This window comes from Haliaeetus leucocephalus, unplaced genomic scaffold (genome assembly GCF_000737465.1).
Source record: "Haliaeetus leucocephalus isolate CR32 unplaced genomic scaffold, Haliaeetus_leucocephalus-4.0 Scaffold646, whole genome shotgun sequence".
Taxonomy (NCBI): Eukaryota; Metazoa; Chordata; class Aves; order Accipitriformes; family Accipitridae; genus Haliaeetus; species Haliaeetus leucocephalus.
In genome coordinates this window covers 3,152,937-3,174,408 of record NW_010973082.1, presented here as the reverse complement: position 1 = coordinate 3,174,408, position 21,472 = coordinate 3,152,937, and the positions used below count along the sequence as shown (strand labels likewise).

At 38.5% G+C, this 21,472-nt stretch overlaps 1 protein-coding gene across 1 annotated transcript in view; it reads right to left on the bottom strand.

Annotated features, from left to right (window-relative positions):
* Positions 1 to 368: 368 nt before the first annotated feature.
* Positions 369 to 21,472, bottom strand: part of PRKCA (protein kinase C, alpha) — a 155,430-nt gene continuing 134,326 nt past the window's right edge. Inside the window, exons 10-17 of the mRNA XM_010578599.1 lie at positions 20,725 to 20,898; positions 17,760 to 17,851; positions 16,075 to 16,137; positions 15,409 to 15,547; positions 9,188 to 9,268; positions 7,046 to 7,153; positions 4,442 to 4,582; positions 369 to 533 (exon numbers count right to left, since the gene is read on the bottom strand). Of these exons, the coding sequence (XP_010576901.1) occupies positions 369 to 533; positions 4,442 to 4,582; positions 7,046 to 7,153; positions 9,188 to 9,268; positions 15,409 to 15,547; positions 16,075 to 16,137; positions 17,760 to 17,851; positions 20,725 to 20,898 (963 nt within the window). The remainder of the gene's footprint in view (positions 534 to 4,441; positions 4,583 to 7,045; positions 7,154 to 9,187; positions 9,269 to 15,408; positions 15,548 to 16,074; positions 16,138 to 17,759; positions 17,852 to 20,724; positions 20,899 to 21,472) is intronic.

Here is a 21,472-nt window from a genome sequence, read left to right as displayed (position 1 = left end):
ACTAAATATTCGAGGTTGGGGTTTTTTTCAGACCGTGTGCTAGATTATTTCTAACACAGCAGAGTGGAAAAGGGAGCAAAAGGACAGAGGGAAGTTACAAAAATATATAACGTACCAAAAAATGGGTAAGTTTAGACGAGTCAGTGGTGACTTCTAGAAGAATAAGTGGGCACCGTACACTAATTTATCTCCCATTAAGACAACATCGCTGTTGCAAAGCCAAAATCCTGAATAAGTGGCCCTTCCCCCATCTTACACTTTCTAACCCTACAATTTCCAGGCCCAAATGGAATCAACAAGGCAAAAGCCTAAAAATTGTAGGGTTAAGGACCGTTCCCCACTGCGGGATTTGTTCCTGTTTTGCTGTTTCATGCTACATTTTGCAAAAGGGGGTGTACGAACTGGGGGTTGACGTAAGAGAACCCTTCAAAATCTGTTTGGTCTATGTTAGCAATGACCAGCTGATCCGGAGGTGTTAACACCGGCTGTCCTCGTGTAAAGAACTTATCGAAGTTTTCGGCACCTTTGCCACACTGCAAGAAAGAAAGAAAAACAGAAAAAAGGCTGAAAAAAATCAGCAATACATTGGCAGCTCCAGCTTTTTGCAGATTTTTCAGGACACATGCAAGACTTCCCCTCATTTCTTATGAGTAGTTAAGAAAAAATTTTCTTTTCAGATATTTTTAACAAAAAAATCCTAGGCAAACAGAGAAGTTTTAATAGATGAATTTTGATGAAAAACAGAGTCAGAAAAGTTTCCATCCATCAGCATGAGATGACAACGTAAAGAGGCTTAAATATTCAGAATTACTGGGATAAAAAAGGAAAAGGAAAATATTTTTACGGACATGTATTGGCAAGAGATACTTTATCTGTCAAGTCATTTCATTCTTTTTAAAACCTTTATGATGCAAAATTAAATTTTCATATTAGTCTGTTTCCTTCATGATCTGCAGAAAGCTTAATGTAATTCATTTATATCCCTTGACTCTTCATTGTACAGCCTATAAACTCTCGTAAATTCATAAACGACAACAAAGCTCCAGTCCTGGGGACTGCAGGAGGGAGCTGGGGCAGGGGCTGCATCCTGGGAACAAGTCCTCATTACAAAACGTGCTACCACAGGTTTCCTCCTTTTTTTGTCTACGAGAAGAGACATGTCATCTTGTGAAGCCCAGCTGAGAAGAAGGGTTATATATAGCTACATGCTGAACACAACTCAGTCAGAACAGAAAACAAAAGAAATCAGGTTTGCGGAAAGGATAGTTTTAAGTAATGCAGAAAACACTTGAAAGGCAGGGAAGTATGATTAGAGGCAAGTTAAAAAGGATAAAGGTGGGACCAGAACAAAATTAGCTTGGGTGCAAGAAAATATGCATATTTGAGGAAAACTAGGCGTTGAATATTGTGGAGAGGTCTAAAGGAAACTGGTAAATCTGCTTATCTCAAAACTATCTGCTGTAAGAGATCTTTGAACAAAGCGTGGTTGTACGATAAAGGTGCTGAATGTTTCTTCCCGTTGTCCCTGACCATCTCCTCTCTATCCATCCCTACAATATATCTACCTATGGATTTACAGGATAACATTACGCTATTATCTTCAGATTCAGAGGATAACTTGGAAAGGGTAGAATATGGCTCATACAATAGACCAATATTAAACATTGATTTTTCTGAACTAATGCAACATGAATAAAGCTGTACATTTATAGTAGAAACCAGCTGAAGAGGGGCCCATTAAGGGAATTTGAGGGTGAGGTGTTCAGCTATGCTGAAAAGAGCTCAGTCACAGTTTCCAATCTTCTTGCAAAGCACCCGGCACGTCCTGGACTGGGACACGCCATCCGATCCGAGCTGCAAAGAACTTTTGCTGCCTCGGGCACAACTTGGTTTATATTTCGGATGAAAAACGCATGCTCAGGTACTGGACCGCAATGCTCACAGAAGGACACTTGTTCAGTCTTGGAAGAACACAAGCAGAGGAACACTTCAACGGGTTAAAGGCTAATGGTAGTCTGCTTTTTTCACCCGGGGTTCTGCACTCACCGAATACCCTGGTGCCCACTGAAGCCAATGCATTTTGGTACAGAATCTCTGGAGAACAAGAATGGACACAGCTGAACTTTGACAAGGGGAAAACTCTGCATCATTGGAATGAAAGTTGGTGTATCCCCAAATTAACAGTCAAATTTATTTAGAGGCAGTACTCAACTCAGAGCAGCAACAAAAGGGCTATTTATACAGGGAAGACTTTTGCTAAAAAGATGTTCTATAGATATGCATCATCCTTCCACAAAATTATGCTTTCTTCTTTTATTTTTCTTTTTTCCTTCTTCTTTCTTTCAGCAAGTGGAAGGTATTCAAACAAGCTGTGTATTGAAACCGAAGTCCCTGACTCCATTAGGACTCTCACTATTGCTTATACTAGTAGAGGGTAAGAAATAACTCATGTGAAATTTGAGTGTGAATATAATAATTTATCAATAAATTTGCATCTTCAATTACGTATTTGTCTTCACATTAAAGAGTAGCATTGCTATTGTGAGTGTTAATGCAGTATTAAAGCAGAACTGAGAATCTAGGACTCGAACTCCTAACCTTACAAATACAAGTAAAATGTCCTTCTTGCCAAATAATCAGTCTATGCCCATAACCTGTGAAATGTCAGTCTGGAAGGGAACACATTATTTAAACCAACCAACTGCTGACCTAAAATCTGCAGCTCCGTGTTCGAGTGAGAACCATGCCTGTGTGCAAAAGCAGCAGGATTATTCCTGCAGCAACACGCTTCCTAGAGAAGATGTACCTACAAAGGTTTTTTGAAAAAGCCCCCACACCCAACAAAGCCTATAAATACATCCGTATCTTCAAACAGATTAAGGGTCATGTCTTTTTTGCTTTGTAGAATCAATATAAATAGAATCAGCAATCACAATAAATGAGTTATACATAAGGTATGTAAATATCAGACTTGGATTTTAAATTATTTTCGTCTGGGAAAGTTAGGCTCCATGTGAATATGCCTTGGTGTATTTTAATAGCAGTCTGTATAATGAAAACAGGTCATGATAACCACAGAGATAAAGCACAGCTGCTCTAAACAGGAGCCAGGATCTGCCACAAAACGTGCTATGATGGAACCAGACCACACTTCAACCTTTTAGTACCTTCATGCTGGTGTTACTTTTAACTTCAAGGAGAGTCTAAGCACTCAGTTGCTGAGCTAATAAAACTTACAGACATGAAGGTAGATTTTTTTTATGATCAGCTTTAAATTTGACTCAGGAAGCATGCGACAAAAATCTTCCATAAAATATGCTATAAGGAGGTGCAGCTCCCCTTCGGACAGACAGCTTGGGGACCAGCCGGGCATAGTTGGCAGCACCACGCGTGTTCTTTACTTACTTACACCCTTCCCTGCATGCAAAATCCACACCATATGAAAAAGGTATTTCCCCTAGCCCAAAACACTCTCCTCAGCATGCAACTCTCCTCCTGGTGATGTGAAAAAATCATTTGTATGCAAAAAAAGAGGAATATATTCTGCCACCGGGTAGTGGCCTCCCTCTGTTCATTAGTTTGTGATACCACACTAGCATGTCTGTCCTGGTACATAAATCAAGCGTACACACCAATCAGTGATCCTCTACTTGCAGTGCTACAGCCAACTATACATCTCAGTTGAAATAAAAAAAGTGCTAGAGAAGAAAGATTGAATGTTAGGACATAACGATTTACAGCTGTTCCTGAAAGCTTGTGTTCTTGTGTGCAAATACTTTTCTTTGCCTGTCAATAAAGCACAGTACACGCTGTAAGAAATTCTGTATCAACAAATACAGCTCTTCAAATTCTATTATGCAAACAGTTCTCATGGTAATGACATCTTTCACTTGTTTGGATTTCTAAAATATTCCTACAGATACATGTGTGTAAACCAGTAATAAAAATAAAAAATAAATCAGGGATTATTCTTGCAAACTCGGCAGATGCAGGTTCTGTCACTTGAGGATGGGGAATACGAATGCCTTGTGCTGTGTAGCCCACCATGGAGGAAATTCAGCTCAGTAATTCAGATACCTTTGATCACTGACTTTAGATGCTGTTCAGAGGAGACAGTCAGGAACTGCATTTATTACATGTCTCCAGTGGCTGATGTCAATATGTCAGTTTTCCCTGTTTTCAAATTCTCCTGCAGTGCATGACTGTTGAAGTCGAGACTCAAACCACTGAGAGACTTTTTTGCAAGGGACAAAGTACACTGGGTTACTCTACAGGGTGCCAAACCATTAGCAGATTTACAGACTGGTCTGCTATAATCAAATTGTCTTATTTTACAAGTGTCCCAGATTTGCAGCGCCATCAAGCCAGCATTAATCTCACCCCGCAGGAAAGCATGACGGCAGACACATTTAGCGAGGGAAGTACTTGGCATCTCACTCACCACTTTAGGTTTGAAAGGTGGCTGAATCTCTCGGTTTTCCAGTTTTTCCCAGTCAATTCTCCTGAAAAAAGCATGTTCCCTGATGTCTCTTTCACCTTCAAGGCCACAGCCAAGGCGCTTTGCGGGATGTTTAGTCATTAGCTATTAGGAAGAAAACACCAAATGATTAAATTTAACACTGGAATGAAAGTGAGACAGACTTTCCCCAGAGTGCGATGCTCTTGCTCCTCCCCTGAAGAGGCAAGTTGCTAATAAAATTGTTTTGAAAAGCTAAAATTCATTTTTTGAAGATTAGTTTTCTTGTTTGATCACTGGAGACAGCACATCAGCAGCAAAATTAAGGGTTGCACTTGAGAACGTTTTCCCATTTGGCAGATGTTGCCGCTGGAGGTGTGGGTGAGCAGGCGGTGCTCAGGGCAACTTGCCATCATATTAGTTCACAACTCGCTCCTGAATTGCACCTTTAGTCTTTCAGTTCAGCCTTATAAATCTCCAGAATAGCTTCTGCCCTACCTCAACAATCAATTAAACTTAATAAATTCCAATATACTAAAGCTGTACAAAGTACATCCCCCCCATTTCATTTTTCTGGGCTTGTTCAAGACATCTCATTACAGAGCCTACAATTTCTTGGCACCCAGCTGACAATATCTAATCTGAGTTTCCTCCCTTGCATCCTTAATGACATCTTGGTCAATACTATACCCAGTTGCATAGATTAAGCAGACTTGGGGGAAAAAAACCCAAAACCACCACCATTGCATGCTGGGAAACACTAACGTGCTCCTTAATTAACAAGCTCCTCAAAATCTTTTCAATTGATATGTACATTAGGAATTGAGCAATGTAACCTTCAACTCTCAGTTCCAGTATTGTGGGGACTTTTTAAAGCTCTTTTACAAATTATATATGATTAATGTACTGCTGGGATTGATACCTCAACACATCTTTTTAAAACCTCAGCTGTACCACTTTAGTCTCCTTCCAAATGTTGAGTTGATCAGATTCCAATTTTGAACCTAAAATAAAAGTGACTCTAAGCACACTTTGGGAAGTCGGCTGTGCACTGGGCTGGGAATCACATCCTTCTTCAAGCTTAACAACAACTTTCCCATTTTTGTTACCTTTTCTAAACCCCTTGCTTTAACAGTAGGTGATATAAGAAAATGTGAATAATGATTCTAGTAGTGTTAATTCTTTCCGAAGTTACTGCATTTACCAAACCCAACAAACTCTGAATCAGTGGCATAGATGTCAAGCACACAATTCAATTTCAAGAGCACAGCGGGCACGTTCGTCTTGCCCGATGGTGCACAGACCCAGGACTGCTGAGCTACTGCTGACTACAAGGTTCAGAAGCTTTCTCACATTGACTTCTTAGCTCAGGCATAATGCTTACTGAAATTTGGGATTAATTTGTTAGTTTAATACAAACGATGAACATGTTGGTATCACAGAGACTTGACCTTAAACCTTGTGGTGCAATGCAATTTTAGCTTTCCGACCTCCCTTTGCATAAGCATCTAGCAGAAGAGCAGCAAGCAGGACGCCTGAAAACAGGGTAATTTAATCAAGTTCAAACTGTGCTGTTTGAATATATGATTTTCACGACAAGGCATCAATCTGCATGTACTTTACAAAAATATATCATGTTTAGTTTTTGTTGGCCAGCATGTCTACACCGGGATAGGCTCCAAAATTAAAGTGGTCTTTCCTTTTACCTTGTGGTTCTAAACAGCTTTTCTTTTCCTTGATGATTTTTCCTTAAGGGATTAATATCCAGCTCATGTACAATACTTCATAAATGGTTGCAAAGGAAAGGAAGAAAGTAAATACCAAATTAACTGACACTAAGTGCAGTGATATTTTATCAGTGTAAGAAAGACATCAAATAATGACTTATAGATAGTGGTTTGGAAAAGCTGCAGACTGAGTACTCTAGGGAATCACGTGGAGGCAAAGGAAACCCAAATGAATTCTTTTTTTCCTGAGCTAATCCCCTGAAGTCAAATCTATTCTTTTCCTCAAAAAAACCCCCCAATTTAAAGTAACTTAGATTCTAAGACAAATTTTAGGCCACACAGGTTACTACTGGGTCAGGATTTCTTCACGGTTCCCTTGCACTTACACTAAAGATTTTCACATATGCTCATCTTTACCTACATTTAAAAATGATTCTTATTAACAATTTTGCTCTGCTGCTGTCATCAGGCATGCTGGGCTGAGGACTCGCTGGAGTATCAGGTATCCATCCAAGCTGAGAAATCTCCTCACCCTGCAAAATTGGGGTTGTGCTGCCAAGGGTTGAGAGGCAAGGTGGGTGGAGACATTTCACACCATCGTCCTGTTTATAAATTCTGCTTTGGGTTTGGCAGCTACTGATTCTGACATTTGTTCTTACCATAAAACAAGCAGGCACTGCGGGAAGAGCTGAATACTTATCAGTGACACCAAGCGATGAGCACTTCATGACAATATAGCTTAGCACTGCCTGACAGAAGCTGCACTTAAAAATACGACGGTGCCATATCAAAACCAGACAAATTTAGTTATTCACAAGGATTGCCAAAAAGGAACTTAATGATAAAGAAGCATCTATCTCACCCCCTTGCAGATGGAGACAGCTTCTTTGGATAGTGATTTTGGATAGGAAACGTTATGCTCCATTATGGACTGGAAAAGTTCATCTTCATCTTCTCCATCAAATGGAGGCTGTTGAAAATAAATCACAGTTAAGTTACTTATTGGTTTGGTTGTTTTTTTTTAAAATTCTCCACTTTTTAATGAAATGACATGACAATACTATGGCCACACTGGGTCAGGGCAAAGATGCAGCCAGCTCAGCAACCTGCCTCCAGTCAATTATAGATGCCCGGAGAGGTCAGTGTACAGCAGTGGTCCTTGCCCAGGAATACACAACAAACTCTCAGTCATCTGCAGCTTGGGTTTCTTCAGACCCAGAAGTTTAGTGTTAATCAGTCTCAGGTGGAAATGGAGGGGAAAAGTTCATTTCTGCTCTCAGCATGGCAGCCAGGTTAACGAAATGTGTGCAGGATTATCTTCGTGATCATCTTTAATCAGTTTTTAAGGCTACTGTGCACCAGACAGCCAAAATACTTTAAAGGGTGAAGTTTGAAGACTGTAACTTTCAACTACCTCGTGCTAAGGTATATGCATTCCTCACTGTCCTGGTTTCAGCTGGGTTAGAGGTAATTTTCTTCCTAGTAGCTGGTATAGTGTTATGTTTTGGGTTCAGTATGAGAAGAACGTTGATAACACGCTGATGTTTTCAGTTGTGGCTAAGTAGTGTTTAGACTAAATCAAGGATTTTTCAGCTTCTCATGCCCAGCCAGCAAGAAGGCTGAAGGGGCACCAGGAGTTGGGAGGGGACACAGCCAGGAGAGCTGACCCCAACTGGCCAAAGTGATATTCCATACCATGGGACGTCGTGCCCAGTATATAAACTGGGGGGAGTTGGCCGGGGGGGTGGGAATCGCTACTCGGGAACTAACAGGGTATTGGTCAGTGAGTGGTGAGCAATTGCATTGTACATCATTTGTTTTGTATATTCTCATTCTTTTATTATTATTATTGTCATGTTATTATCATTATTATTTTCTTCCTTTCTGTCCTATTAAACTGTTCTTACCTCAACCCACAAGTTTTACTCTTTTTTTTCCAATTCTCTCCCCCATCCCACTGGGTGGAGGGTAGTGAGTGAGCGGCTGCATGGTGCTAACTTACCAGCTGGGGTTAAACCACAACACTCAATTCCAGTTAAACTCCAGTTTGTTTTATAAGACACATGGCTGTAGACTCTGTTTCTGTGATGGGGAGACTATGACAAGAAAAGGCTGCATTTTATTTTTAAATATAGGTGATGAGGAAAGTGCCCGTGGGTGAGTCCCCAGGATACGGGCACTGTGTAAGACTCAGCTAATGGTAAATCTCATTTTCTCAAAAGCATTCAGATGCCCAATATTTGCAATGCAGACTGTAAATGTTAACAACTGCAATTGCTACACTTCAAAAACTTTTAAAATGTCAACTGGAATTTAGTAGAGAAACTATTAAAGGCATTTGTTAAAAATGTATGTTTTAAGCTTAGGAAATGTATACCTTTAGCTAATACTCATTGAAAGCCAATTGCAGAAATTTTTTCCAACTCAAGACTAATAGAATTCCTTAAAGTTGGTAGTTATCTGCCATTTACTGCAGTACAGTGTTGCTTTTTTACTTGAGTGACTCAGAGAGCAGTGTTTCATTAACTGTGCAGAATAAGGGGTCTGTAACTGAGAGTATTTCAAGTGGCGAGACCCATACTTTACCCCTAGGACATACAATACAAAAACTGTATTCTTGTGACTTAACTGCAATGCGGAGCATATACACACTCTTATTATGTTTCCCTGTGGTTTCAAACTACTACATGATATTTCTTCCATTTGGCATGCATTTTCCTGCTCAAGTGTCTCCCATTCAATTTTGAAGACGGCTATTTATAACATTATTACAGTACAAAGAAGCTGTATTCAAAGGCAGTGCTTGATTATGTGGGTCCAATATAAAGAGCTTAAAGCCTAAATACATTCTCAGTTGAGTCAGTCAAGAGTACAAGGAGATAATATCAGCATGAAAAGCCCCAGTCTTGTCCTCTAATGGTCTAACCCTTCAGGGAGCCTTGAAACAGAGCAGCTTTGGAGAGGCAGGAGGAGGTCACAGTGAGCACAGGAGCGTAACTCTTACCTGGCCAGCTAACATCTCATAGAGCAGCACTCCGTACGCCCACCAATCCACAGACTTCCCATAGGGCTGGTAAGCAATAATCTGTATAATCACAGAAAACCCAAAGAAAAAAACCCTCTGTTAACTAACACACTTGTGACGTATTAGATAAATAGCGACATGCAGAGATGAACATATTTCCTTGAAAAAGCCCAGAAAGCCAATCCTGTAATCCTCACTCTAGCTACTCATTCGTTTCAGTGGGAGTTGGACTGTTTTGCAAATGTTAGTCTAAACCCACCCACGACTTTTGGTACTCCAATATCTTGGGAAATGTGGCTCTTTGGAGACCTTGGGATGTGCATTTGAAGGCAAAGGAGGAAGTACAGCAGCACAATGTTGGAGGCAAGGCAAAAATGTTATTCATCCATTTGTGTCACAGCTTGAAATCATGACACTCACTTAACTTACAGATTATCAATAATTAAGCCTTTCTTTTCTTTTCAATATTTATATTTTTGTTCTGCTGTAAAAGGAATCAAAATTTAAGACAAGAGCAAACCCCTGAAAAGCTCAGTTACATTTTCCCAAGTTGCACGAATAAGATACTCTTAGTATGAAGCTAGATACCAGCTACACCAAAAAGAAAGGGGTTTCTGCTGTTCAGCCTAATGGAAATGTCAAGTATTTTGCATCCTCTGGGTTCACATCTGACTCACATAGAAGCACAAATTGAGTTCTGACACAACGAAAGGCTGAAAGTGCCAACAGCACGCAGGTCCCCTTGTGCGTCATTTTCTTTAATTGAGGCCTCTTCAGAAATCAGTGTTAATTTATTTAAGGGATGCATTTGGGCATGCTATAGAGTTTTAAGGTGTAGACTTCTCTCAGATCTCTTTCTAAACAACTGTGCAGGGATATTATGAGTCGTGAAGGGATGCAGGACGTCCCAGCCACTGCCCATCCACATCAGGGAAGGCAGTATCCAAGCCTCCAACCCCAATGCCACCGCTGCAACTAGAATAAGCAGAGAACCGAGGCAATCATTACTCCAGATGGGCCTGCCTTTATTTTCCTGTTTGCATGCTTTTTTACTCTGTGTGAAACAAATCGCTAAGACAAGTACACATCATATATCCTAGATTTTTTCGTTGTCTGAAAGAGAAGTCGAACTGGCAAGTTCTGTAGTTTCTCAGGAAAATAGTGAGTCACCAGTTCAATAAAGCTGGACTGCCTGGCTACTAAATAAAATTATAGTCTCTGTGAGAATATATGTTCTTCCGTGGGATACCAGCAGCACATGAATTAAAAATTACTGCAATGTTTCTAAGCAAAGGATTTCAAAATCAATTGCACTTTGAAATATATTACACAACCAGAGGTAATAACAAGATTCTCAGGTGGAAGGCCCTATGTAAAGGCAATCTTTATTAGTTGTCTTTTAGCAGTAATATGGGCTTTAAAATATATATTTGGGACATTCATTTCATATTATAGTGGTTGACATACTTGGTTACTCTCCCTTTAATTTCTATCACCAGTAAGTTTCCAGAGGTCCACTGGAAGCAATGTTGCTTCTTGAAAGACCAAATACTTTCAAAATTTTATCCAGAAAAAATACTGGTCTTTACACACAGAAATTGATAAAACATTTCATCCTCAACCCTTCTCTGACAATCTCTCCTTGCCTTATGGAAAAGAGTATTTTATGCAAAAAAAGAGGGATATTTTTCAGAAGGTCACTAATTTATAAGGGCAGAACATTTTGTACAATAAGTGTGCTTCAGGTAAGTGGTTTTGGTAGGTACCAAATTTCAATTTATTTCAATTAGCAAATGAGAAAAAGATGGATCCATAGCAGTGAGAAAGCAAATACTGCTACACTGCCATGGTTCTCAACCTGGCAGTCAGGTCTGTGCAGGAGGCCACAGTGTACTTCTATTCCTATTGTGAAAGAGTTTGATGGGATTATTGAGGAGAGGAAATCTTTTAAGTAAGGCAATGCAATGTCATAAAATGAAAGCATGAAAAGAAGCATGGACTTAATGACGCTATTTGTTTATCCAGCAAGAGGTGAGTCAAGATTGGGTTGTTCTCTAAATAGCATTCTCATCAGCAAATGTAATCTGCCCCAATTAAATCTGCCTTTATGAGAGAATATCAAGCAGAATCATCGAGACAGAATTAACATGAAAAAAGCTCCCACATTTAACCTAACATATGGTCAGAGTCACAAAAATGTTTGTCCTATTTGATGCCACATGTCAACATCAGCAGAAGCATCTGACAAACAGACGAGTGCTCTCGCTGAGCTGGCACACACCTCCCTTCCCTGAACCAGTCGCTTGATCAAAGAGTGGGATTTGGGAAATAAATACAGACATCAAGTTCCACTGGGACTGAGAAGGTCCCACTGCAGAAAAGTCTCACCGTAAATGCAACGAGAACACTTTTTTCATTGAACCTATTGCAATGTAGGAAAAGGTACTGTCAATGTCTGCTGCTGTACACCGGAAGTTTTTTTCCTTTAATCCTAATTAAATACACCCAGTTTGAATCACCAGCTTAATCCTGGTAAGGATATGATACGTGTGAAACACAGAAAAGCAATCTGCAATGTTCATTCACCAACCTGCGTGTCTTGCACGGAAACCGGTGGTTATATTCATAATATTGGGAGTTATGCAAAGCATTAATTGGAAGATGTAAACGAGAGGAAAGAACGCTCACTTCAAGGAAGGAATTACATGTGGGAGGAAGCAGATGAGTTTTCAATATACAGTCAAACACGCATTGGTACAAAGTCAGCAAGTTCTAAATGTTGTATTTTCAGTAGTTCCCTCCTCCTCATCCAGAAATCATCATGTATTACCTACCAGCTGCTACACTCAAAGCCATCACTGGCTGCCTTGCAGCAGCTGCCAAAATAAGCCTATCTGCACGTACAAATCTTGGTATCTTTTAGAACAAATAGGGGTATATTAACATGACCTCCTGTCTCACTGCAGTGTGCAGAGCAGTGAGGGAGTTCATGTGCCTAGAAATGAAGACCTGTACCCTCCTCCAGCTGTGATCTCTGCTTTCTACTGGCCAGGGAGGAACAGAAAGTTGATAGGACCCTTCCCTTCCCCTCCTTCTCCATCATTAATTTAAATGACTGCTTTTCCCATTTCCTTTTGCATTTCAAATATCCCATTTTACCTATCTACCACTGTATTTTCAGAGCTCTGCCTTTTCAGGTTCTGTGGATTTGGGAGCTCAGGAAGAGCACACGAGAAATTTCTCTCATCAAGCCAAATTGGCAGAGAAATGTTGATTGCTTTTTTCTTTTTTTTTTTCTTTTTGCCTCCAAGGAAGGCGCAGTTAAGAGCAGGACACAGAGATTAATACCAGCAATTTGTAGGAATGTTTAGATCATTGCAGCTTGCAGCTGGTAGCCAGTTGGGATGAAAAGATTATATCCCAGAGGCAACAGAGAAAGTCTTTTGTAAACATATCTTATGTCTACTGGAAAAGTTAAAACTCAGTTATTAAAAGAAATAAATATTACTAGCACAAGAAACAGTCAAATATACACTTTCCAAACCTTTGTAATACCTATTAGCCTCCCATAATCCCGGCAAATGCAAGGTTAGAACTTCAGGTTTTGAGGCTATTAGATAGAGGAGAAGGGAAATGGAGTTTCTAATTTAAATTCTTCTGAGATTCAAAATCAGTGCTCTAGCTGCTGCAGGGTTGCTGATGGTGGGGTTCAGTGCTGCACCACAGGCAGCGGGCTGTGCTGGCAGAATCCCTTCCTGCTAATCCTCTTGACATCCATCTCCTTCTGTCTCTCTTGACTGGTCAAGGAAATACAAAGTATTCATTGATTTCACAGCTATTTTACCACTCTGACCATAAATATTTAAGTTTAGCACATCAATAAATATTCTTTACTAGATAACCACTTTCTGCCTGACAGAAGTGGTCAGACCTGGATCTACCAGTTTAACCTCTGCACATTTCTCAAATTGCATAGGATAAGAAAATGAATATTAATTCCAGCATGTTATACACCTAAGTAATAACAAATGCTAACTTTCCTAATCCTTAAAAAAAGAAAGCTTTATTTTACAGTACGCCAAAGTGTGCAAGTGCACTTTGCTGAATGCAGCACCCTATTCCCCTGCTTTTCTGTCTGGAGATTGCGCAGCTGAAGCCAGCTGAGATGTCCCTGTATGGTCCTTCGAGCCGTGTTATCTCCGAACTATGTCTGTGGGTAGTTCATGTAGAGGTAGCATGGGCTCCTTCAGACCCCACTATAGTCACAACATTATTTCCCAAATAGTGATGAAAAGAGCTAATTCTCTATGTTTGAGTGCAACAAACTCACAGGACTACTCTACTCTAGATACCTTCAACAGTTTATTTAGATTTAGCTCACTTATCTCCACCCAGCCGGGAATGGTACTGTGCAAATGCATCCTCATTATAATCTATTATAAATTTATACATTTTAGCCCATGGCAACATGCTGGAATGCTCCTGTAAGCAAAACATGAACCTTACTTTGAAGTTTACCACAGACCTAGTTAGCAATTTGTCAGTCACATGAAGTCTTCAGAAATGAAAGAAAATCAGCCAACTTAAGAAAAAGAAGTATCTGTTTGTAAGATAATAGAAAGACTACTTTCCTCCCAGTTACTGAATGTTTTAGTAAGAGGTTTATTTCTTTATATGAAATTTCCAAATAAAGTAAAATAAATCACTTTGGAATGACCCATATTGAGCATTTTGGCACTGACAACATGGTCTTTGGTATTAACTGGCACAAGGCCATTGCCACAGAAAGGACACTTCTTAATTTGTAATACTGGCTTCATTTATGTTTTGACAGGAGAAAATGAAATACTGCTCTGGTTGTTCTGATATCCTGCTGCAAGCAACAGCAATTTGTGAAAAAACAAGGTTTTATAATACACAATATTTCACTCTGAAAAGCATGAATTAGCAACTGGAAAAAAACAAACTATTTTTCATTCCAGTTTCACAGAGATGACAAAATTCACCTTAGACACTAATTTACTTGTCCATGTATAAATCTCCAATATTCCAACAAACATTCAATTACAGCCAGAAATGTTCCAGCCAGAGCTGCCTCTTGCCCAGCACTCAGTAAACACTGTGTATCTTGGATCAGGATACAGCCTCTTGCATTGAATTTGCAGCCAAACAAATCAAGACTCTTGAAAGCTCAGTATGCACAAATACCAGATTTTAATATTCATATATTTGAATCATTTCCAAATTACCACATGTGCTTGTTTTTAATGTTTTATACCTAAACTATTGCAATACAAATCATATCCAGACTAAAAATCATAACTCTAAGCTTGTATTTATCACAATGCTTTAAAGTAGAACTGTGCTTCTCATGATCAAATTTTCATTTTAGACCCACTGCACTTAGGTTCATGATTGAATGTGATTTTTTCAGTGGCTTGAATGCAGCACAGGTATGGCCAAGTTACAGAAAACTCAGGGCAAATTATGGTTTTATTATGTCAACTCCATTCAAGCCCTGACCTTATAGCTTTGTTCAGACTTTCGATGACCGGAGCCTTCCTGAGATCAAGAGCAGTAATTCATGACACTTGTGTACCATTTGTAAGACACGGTCTGGAAAAGACTACAGTAGTTTTACACAGAGGTCAGCAAAAAGCTTCAAGACCTCATGAGTCCCTTCCCAAAAATCACTGAGTGGTTTGTGATTTCCTGAAAATGCCAAGTAATCCTTTAAATATATGAGTATTTTGCCAGCTGTGTGAACTTATGGAGAAATACATTAAAGAAGCTATGTTTGCTCCCAATAAAATGTTTGCTGACCTCATCAACAATGCCCATGAACTCTCTATCACTTCACAAACTGAAGGACAAAGTTTAGTGTAAATAACATTTCCAGGACACAAATTTAAAATCACAAGGTAGTGATCCAGCTTTTTTAGTCTTTTGCTAGTAGAAATCTGAAGCACTGATGTCATAAAAAGTTAGGGTTTCAATCAACTAGATATTTTTTTAAATAGTGAAGTCTTATTGATAATATTGTATTAATTCACAAAGTTGTTCAACGTACCTGCAGAAGTATAAATGGTACCATCCACAGAGCATCCAGTTACAGCTATCAAAACTTGGTGGTGTGAGATGTGTGTAGTGCCAATTTTCATTTCAGAGACTAAAAGGTTCTTGAAACGGTAAGTATTTACCTCTGGTGCAATGTAGTCTGGAGTGCCACAGAAGGTCCTGGTTGTTACTCCATCTAACATATGTTCTTTGCACATTCCAAAATCAGCAATTTTAATGTGTCCTTCTGAATCCAACATCACATTATCTAATTTCAGATCTCTATGAAGAATCACAGTAATTTAATGTTAATGTTTCGGATCAAGTAGGGCCAACTCATCTACTTGGAAGCCTAAGTGAGGACTATGTGTAGCTTTTTGGGACGGGGTCCACATGCACACCAGTCTGCAGTCTGGACAGAGCTGGGCACCTCACTGCACGTACAGAAAAAATGACCATAAGCCCCCAAACTGGACAATTAATGAAGAGAGAGCTGTATATGACCATGAGCACACTCACACTGAGACTTCTGAACATGTAAAACTATTAAACATCACACAGGAAGGCACAAGATAATGTTTTACATTTTCAAGAGGTTTCATTTGAGTTGGGCAGAGCACAGATGTCAGAAAAGCTCAGGTAAAGCAGTAGCTTTGCTTTCCAGCGCACCGGCACCAACACAACATAAAGAACGCTACAGTGATCGTTTTTTATAAAATGTTTTTAAAAAGCACTGAAATATTAAAGAAACTGATCCTTTTGGGAATTTAAAAATAGTTCAGAATTTACTTAAATCAGATTATACTCACCTATAAATAATCCCTCTGTTATGGAGAAAGAATAACCCAACTGAGATCTCAGCTGCATAGAACCTGCATGAAAAAAACCCAACAGATTTCTCATTGTCTCGTGATTTCCTTCTGAAAAAGTATTTTGGAAATGCATCATGGTAAAGAATGATAGTATAATAGCATATAAAGTATATAATACATAGTGTGTGTGTACATATTAAAGTATAAAATATATATTACAGGCAGATGACATAAAAGACACCTTACTTCAATGTGACTTTAACGGACACATTTTGAGTATTTGATGGTAAAATAATGCAGATTTTTTTTTTTAAAAATGAAAATGTCTCCCTAGACTCCCCCAAAATGGTGCCGCTGGAGCACAGCATTTTACTGCACTGATCTAACTCTGCCTGCAAAGGTCATTATCTCTAATCACATATCAATGCTGAATTTAGGATGCAGCTCAATTTACATTGCAATTCATATGGCATGAAATAATTTGCAGAAATAGTATTCCTTTATACAGGCTGTTAAAAGATTAATTACATAAAGCTAATTAAAATGATTACCATATAAACCATAATTGCTGAATGTAGTTAAAAGATATATAATATTGATGGATGTTTGAAGCCAGTTGCTGTGGAACTGTGCAAATTATATGCAAGAGGATTATTTAAAGATGAGATTAATTTTTAGGCTAGCATAAGGGAAAGGAAAGCTCAGCTCAGCTCTGAAACGCTTGATCAGAGGTGTTTGTGAATGCGTGTGTCTGAAGACGCTCCACAGGCATAAGCTGTCATAAAACACCATAGTTTGCAACGGGTGTTGGCAAGTTACATTAGCTGGGAGTCAAGGATGATCTGACACCATCTAGTTTTTATTCAGCGAGATGTTGAAATTTTGTTCTATATCTCAAATACTTATATTTAGAAGGCCTCTCATTTAAACAAGCCCTGATTACTTAAACAAAACGAGAAATTATTTTAGCTGAAATCTTATAACAGTTGGTCACACTTGATTTTAAAGTTTTGTGGGTAAATGAGTTATGAATCACTAATAAATGATGATGAGATGTTATAAGCATGACTAAAATGGTACTGATGGATCTATTCACATTTGAATATGCTACAGATCATTATCAGTTGCTCACCGATATGCCAGATGTACAATTACCTAAAAGGGATCATGTATATAAACAAATTCTAATCATTAACTCCTCACAAATGAAACTTCTATAAAAAAGTAGGATCACAGAAATTCTTATAAGCTATACATTGAATTATCTTGTATAAACTATAATTTATATTGCAATGCTGAGTCTATTTGTATTGCCTTTCAACATTAATTCAGACTGAAATGTTCTACTCGCCTTTTTTTTGTATTTGCTTTTAAAAACAACACCAGAATACCAAGTAACATCTTTAATTTCCTGTTGCCTTGTTTAAATTCTTGTCACTTATAAAGCAGGCATTGCATGCCTTTGTTCGTGCTGTGTTTTGGAATAAAAAGGCATAGCTACCTTTGCTCTATGTGTGCAAACAACATTTTTAACATTAACTTCAGCTTTTGGGCCTTAAAAAACACAATCAAAAAAGGCCAGCCTAGACTTCATATTGAACCTGGGAAGAAGAAGAAACCTAATCCTCTTACAGTGTAAAATTAAGATGATATGATTTAAATATATAAACAAGAACACTCACACTGCTTGTGGCTCCTTAAATTTTCCTACTTGCTGAATGTGATACATGAGATCACCACCATTCACATACTCCATAACAAAATACAGACGGTCCTAGGATAAAGTATTAAAAACACACATAAATACATTATAGAAAATATTAGATATGCATTGATCAGCAAAAAAAGTCACTAATATCTTATTATAAAGCTTTTACAATTATTAGGACTGGTTGTACATTCTGGCAAAATTGATAGGTCAGGAAATGGAAGTATAAAACCTGCAAGAGTAAATGACTGATGAGATCTCTCTAAATTTGCCAATTTTAGTGATGCGCTTGTATATATTATTTGTCTACAATGGCTCCCATAATTATTCACATATAGTTCCCTTGAAAAATCTCTCTAAAAATAAATGTAAAAAAAATTAATAAAGACGGTTGAAAGTTATTGCTTTGAGGCCATTTCTAATCCGCCTTCATAAGTGTTCCTTTGGAAGATGGGAGGTATTAAAAATATAATTTTTTTATTATTAAAAAGAGGCAAGAAGAAAAGTAACCGTAGGGTTTACAAAAGTATCTGGGACTTTTACAAGTGACAATAAATTAACTTCTCATAGGCACACATTTCAGCTAGAGGAAGATGGCAATAAGGTGTTTTGGAGGGAGATTTTTCTTGCACAGTGAGGACTTTGAAAGGCCATATCCAAGTGTCTCAAATCAAACATGACCATAACATATTTGAGTGCACTTAAATAGTATTTTCCTACCCAGTGACCTTCATACAATACAACTTAAAATAGTAGCTCTGTCCCCGTTTTCAGAGGACTAAAACTGAGCTCTTCCAAGTGACTTCAGTGAGAATACACTGCTTACACTCTACAAACATCTTTGATTTAGGGTGGATGATTTTGACCACCTAACATTAAAAAGTCTGGTGGACAACATTATGGCAAGCTTACTATCTGCAGTTATAACATGATGCAGACAACATATAAGATGCATTAACAGCCTTCCTCCCAATGATGGAAGACATATTTTTGGCTTCCTCTGATTTTCCTTTAGATATTTTGGACAGAATCATTATCCTGAAGTATTTGTAGAAAAATTCTGATCCAATACTCTCATGGGAAAGAGACTCATTATTAAGATGCTGTAGCTCAATCTCTTTCCTTCAGCATTGATTGAAAGTCTCCAGGCATCCAGTAACTAAGATTTCAGAACATTAACATACATTTAAAAACTATGATTTCCTAAGCTGGGTCCAACAGATAAGCCATAGGGAAAATGTTTAATTGACCAGATCGGATTTATAAAATTTAGACTTTTATATGAATTGTCTTATTGTAAAATCTATGGCAATAGAAGCCTGCACTAACCCCAAATTATCAATTTTTCCTATAGTCACACAGTTTATGCCTTTTCTTCTCCTTCATATACAATTTCTCATTTTTCTAGCTGATATTAATCCTCCAGAATATTTCATAGCACCAAGTGCAAACTACTCAACACTTTCGAAAACATGAAATAAATTAGGCAAAGGTGTTAATGATTTATCTAGATCTTTATGTAGCTCCATTGCTCTTGTACTTGATGAAACAAAAAATTATACTGTAAATACTAAAACCCCCAACTTTTCCCCCACCATTCCCCTTAGACAGAAAACACTGCACATTTGTACTTTTAAGATTTTACATTTAAAATGTAGTTGCTCAAAAGAAAGATAAGATTAAACACAGCAGTTTTTCATTTACTGATGACACAGCTTTTTGGCTACTAATGAAGTTATATAAAGATAAAGAATTAGAGGGAGACAGAAGTCTATTTCTCACTAGGACCTCTCTTATCTTATTACAACAATCTTCATGTTATTAGTAGAGGCAGGAAAAATATTTTAGAAAGCAAGAATTACCAAGTGTAATAGTTCCCAGATTCACGGTTTATTGTGATTAATTATGCCTGAAAATCTGTTGCATTCAGGCCATTTTCTGCTCAGAGATTTGTAGACATTAAAGAGAGTTTGAAAATGCCTCTAACACCACAGACAATTATGGTATGAAATGGTGACCGGATGACGTGGCTTGTTTGTGGAAAATTACAATGTTATTACTTCAAGCTAACTGCCTGTTGTTTGTTCATTTGTTTTGAGATTAAAAACCATCAACAACATAAGAGGATATAGTAAAAAGATATGGAATAGTCAAGTGAAAAAAGAATGGATGTCATCACCCCATTAAGTGACAACCCAGCCCTGGGGCACTAGTTCAAGGCCATTGGCATAAGATGGCTACAAGGTGAGACAAGAAGAGCCTTGATTTCTTGTCAATAAAGTCCTCTACCCAGCCTGGAACATCTGGAGCCAGTTCACACCAGTGACACTAGTCAGGGTGTATCCCTGCCCACTCCGAAACCCAAAAGCACCCTGAATGCCAACTGTCGACCAGGCAGTGCCATCCAACAGAGCAGTATGGTGCTGCTGGATCGTCAGATCCATCCCGCAATCTGTCTCTGGGAGATGTTTTGCAATGTGATGGGGAAATGTCTGCTTCACATATTTATAAGGAAGGAAGAAAAAAAAACCCCAATGCTTTCCTCTGAGCCAGGGGTGCCAGAAAACTAAATTAAATCCATCAACATTGATTCATGACTAATCACCTCACAAAATAATAACAGCCATTAAGACTTTTCAAGTACTATCCTCAGATCCTGAACCTTTGGGAATATGGGCTTAAGCAAAGCACACATTATTAAATTTATGAATCGTCACCCTGGTCTGCTTGAATTGCGGCATGAAAAAAAATCTTTAAACCTAGGTTTTATATTTAAAATACAAGGTGTAATTACATGTGGCATATCTTTTTCATGATTTTCTATGTGCAGAAGCTATGATATATAGTTTGGAGGATAATAAATGTTATTGAACTGACAAACCCCATGATCATATAGTATGGAAAACATTAGGGTGGCAAGAAAGACAGAGCTCACGTACAACTGTTTGGAAACAAGAGTGAAGCTGTGTCAAGAATGGTGGTTTATCTTGCAATGCCAGGACTCGTTTTTCAACCATTGTACATTCAACATCATCATCCTGAATCACCACATCTTTTTTCAGTATTTTGATTGCATAGAGCTCCTCTGTCCCCTTCCTGTCTGCCAGCATCACCTGCACAAAGAGGAACAACAGGGTGAAAATCTTCCTACCTGCCAAGGAGGGAAGGTGACTCATATGCCCCAAGATTTGTATAGATGGCAATCCAGTTTTCCCTTTTATTGGTATAGACTAACTTGATCAAAACTCCCCAAATATCATCGTTACTCACCCACTGAAATGAGCTGTACCAGTCATTTCAGACAATGCTTGTGCCAAAACCCGCTGGTTAATCGCAGGCACATTGCCGAAGGGCTGATAAAATGCTAAGTCCCAGGGGACTTCTTCAGTAAAGGGCACTTTATCACATAAGTGGTTGTTCAAGCAGACAGAAAAATAGCAGTCCTTTCTTTTGACAAACAGATTTCAAATATACATATATATATATACACTATTCCTGTTTTTTCCCCAATATTTAGCCTTACCAATGTTGGTGACTTCCAGAACTGGCAGAGTGACCTAGGTAGTAAAGCCAGAAAAGTAGACTTAATTTCCTTGAAACTGCCAAGAAGTGAGGATCTAAAAGTCAGCAACTGTTTCTTACACCCTGCCCAACAGTCTGAGTGGTTTTTTTTATTTTTATTTTTCC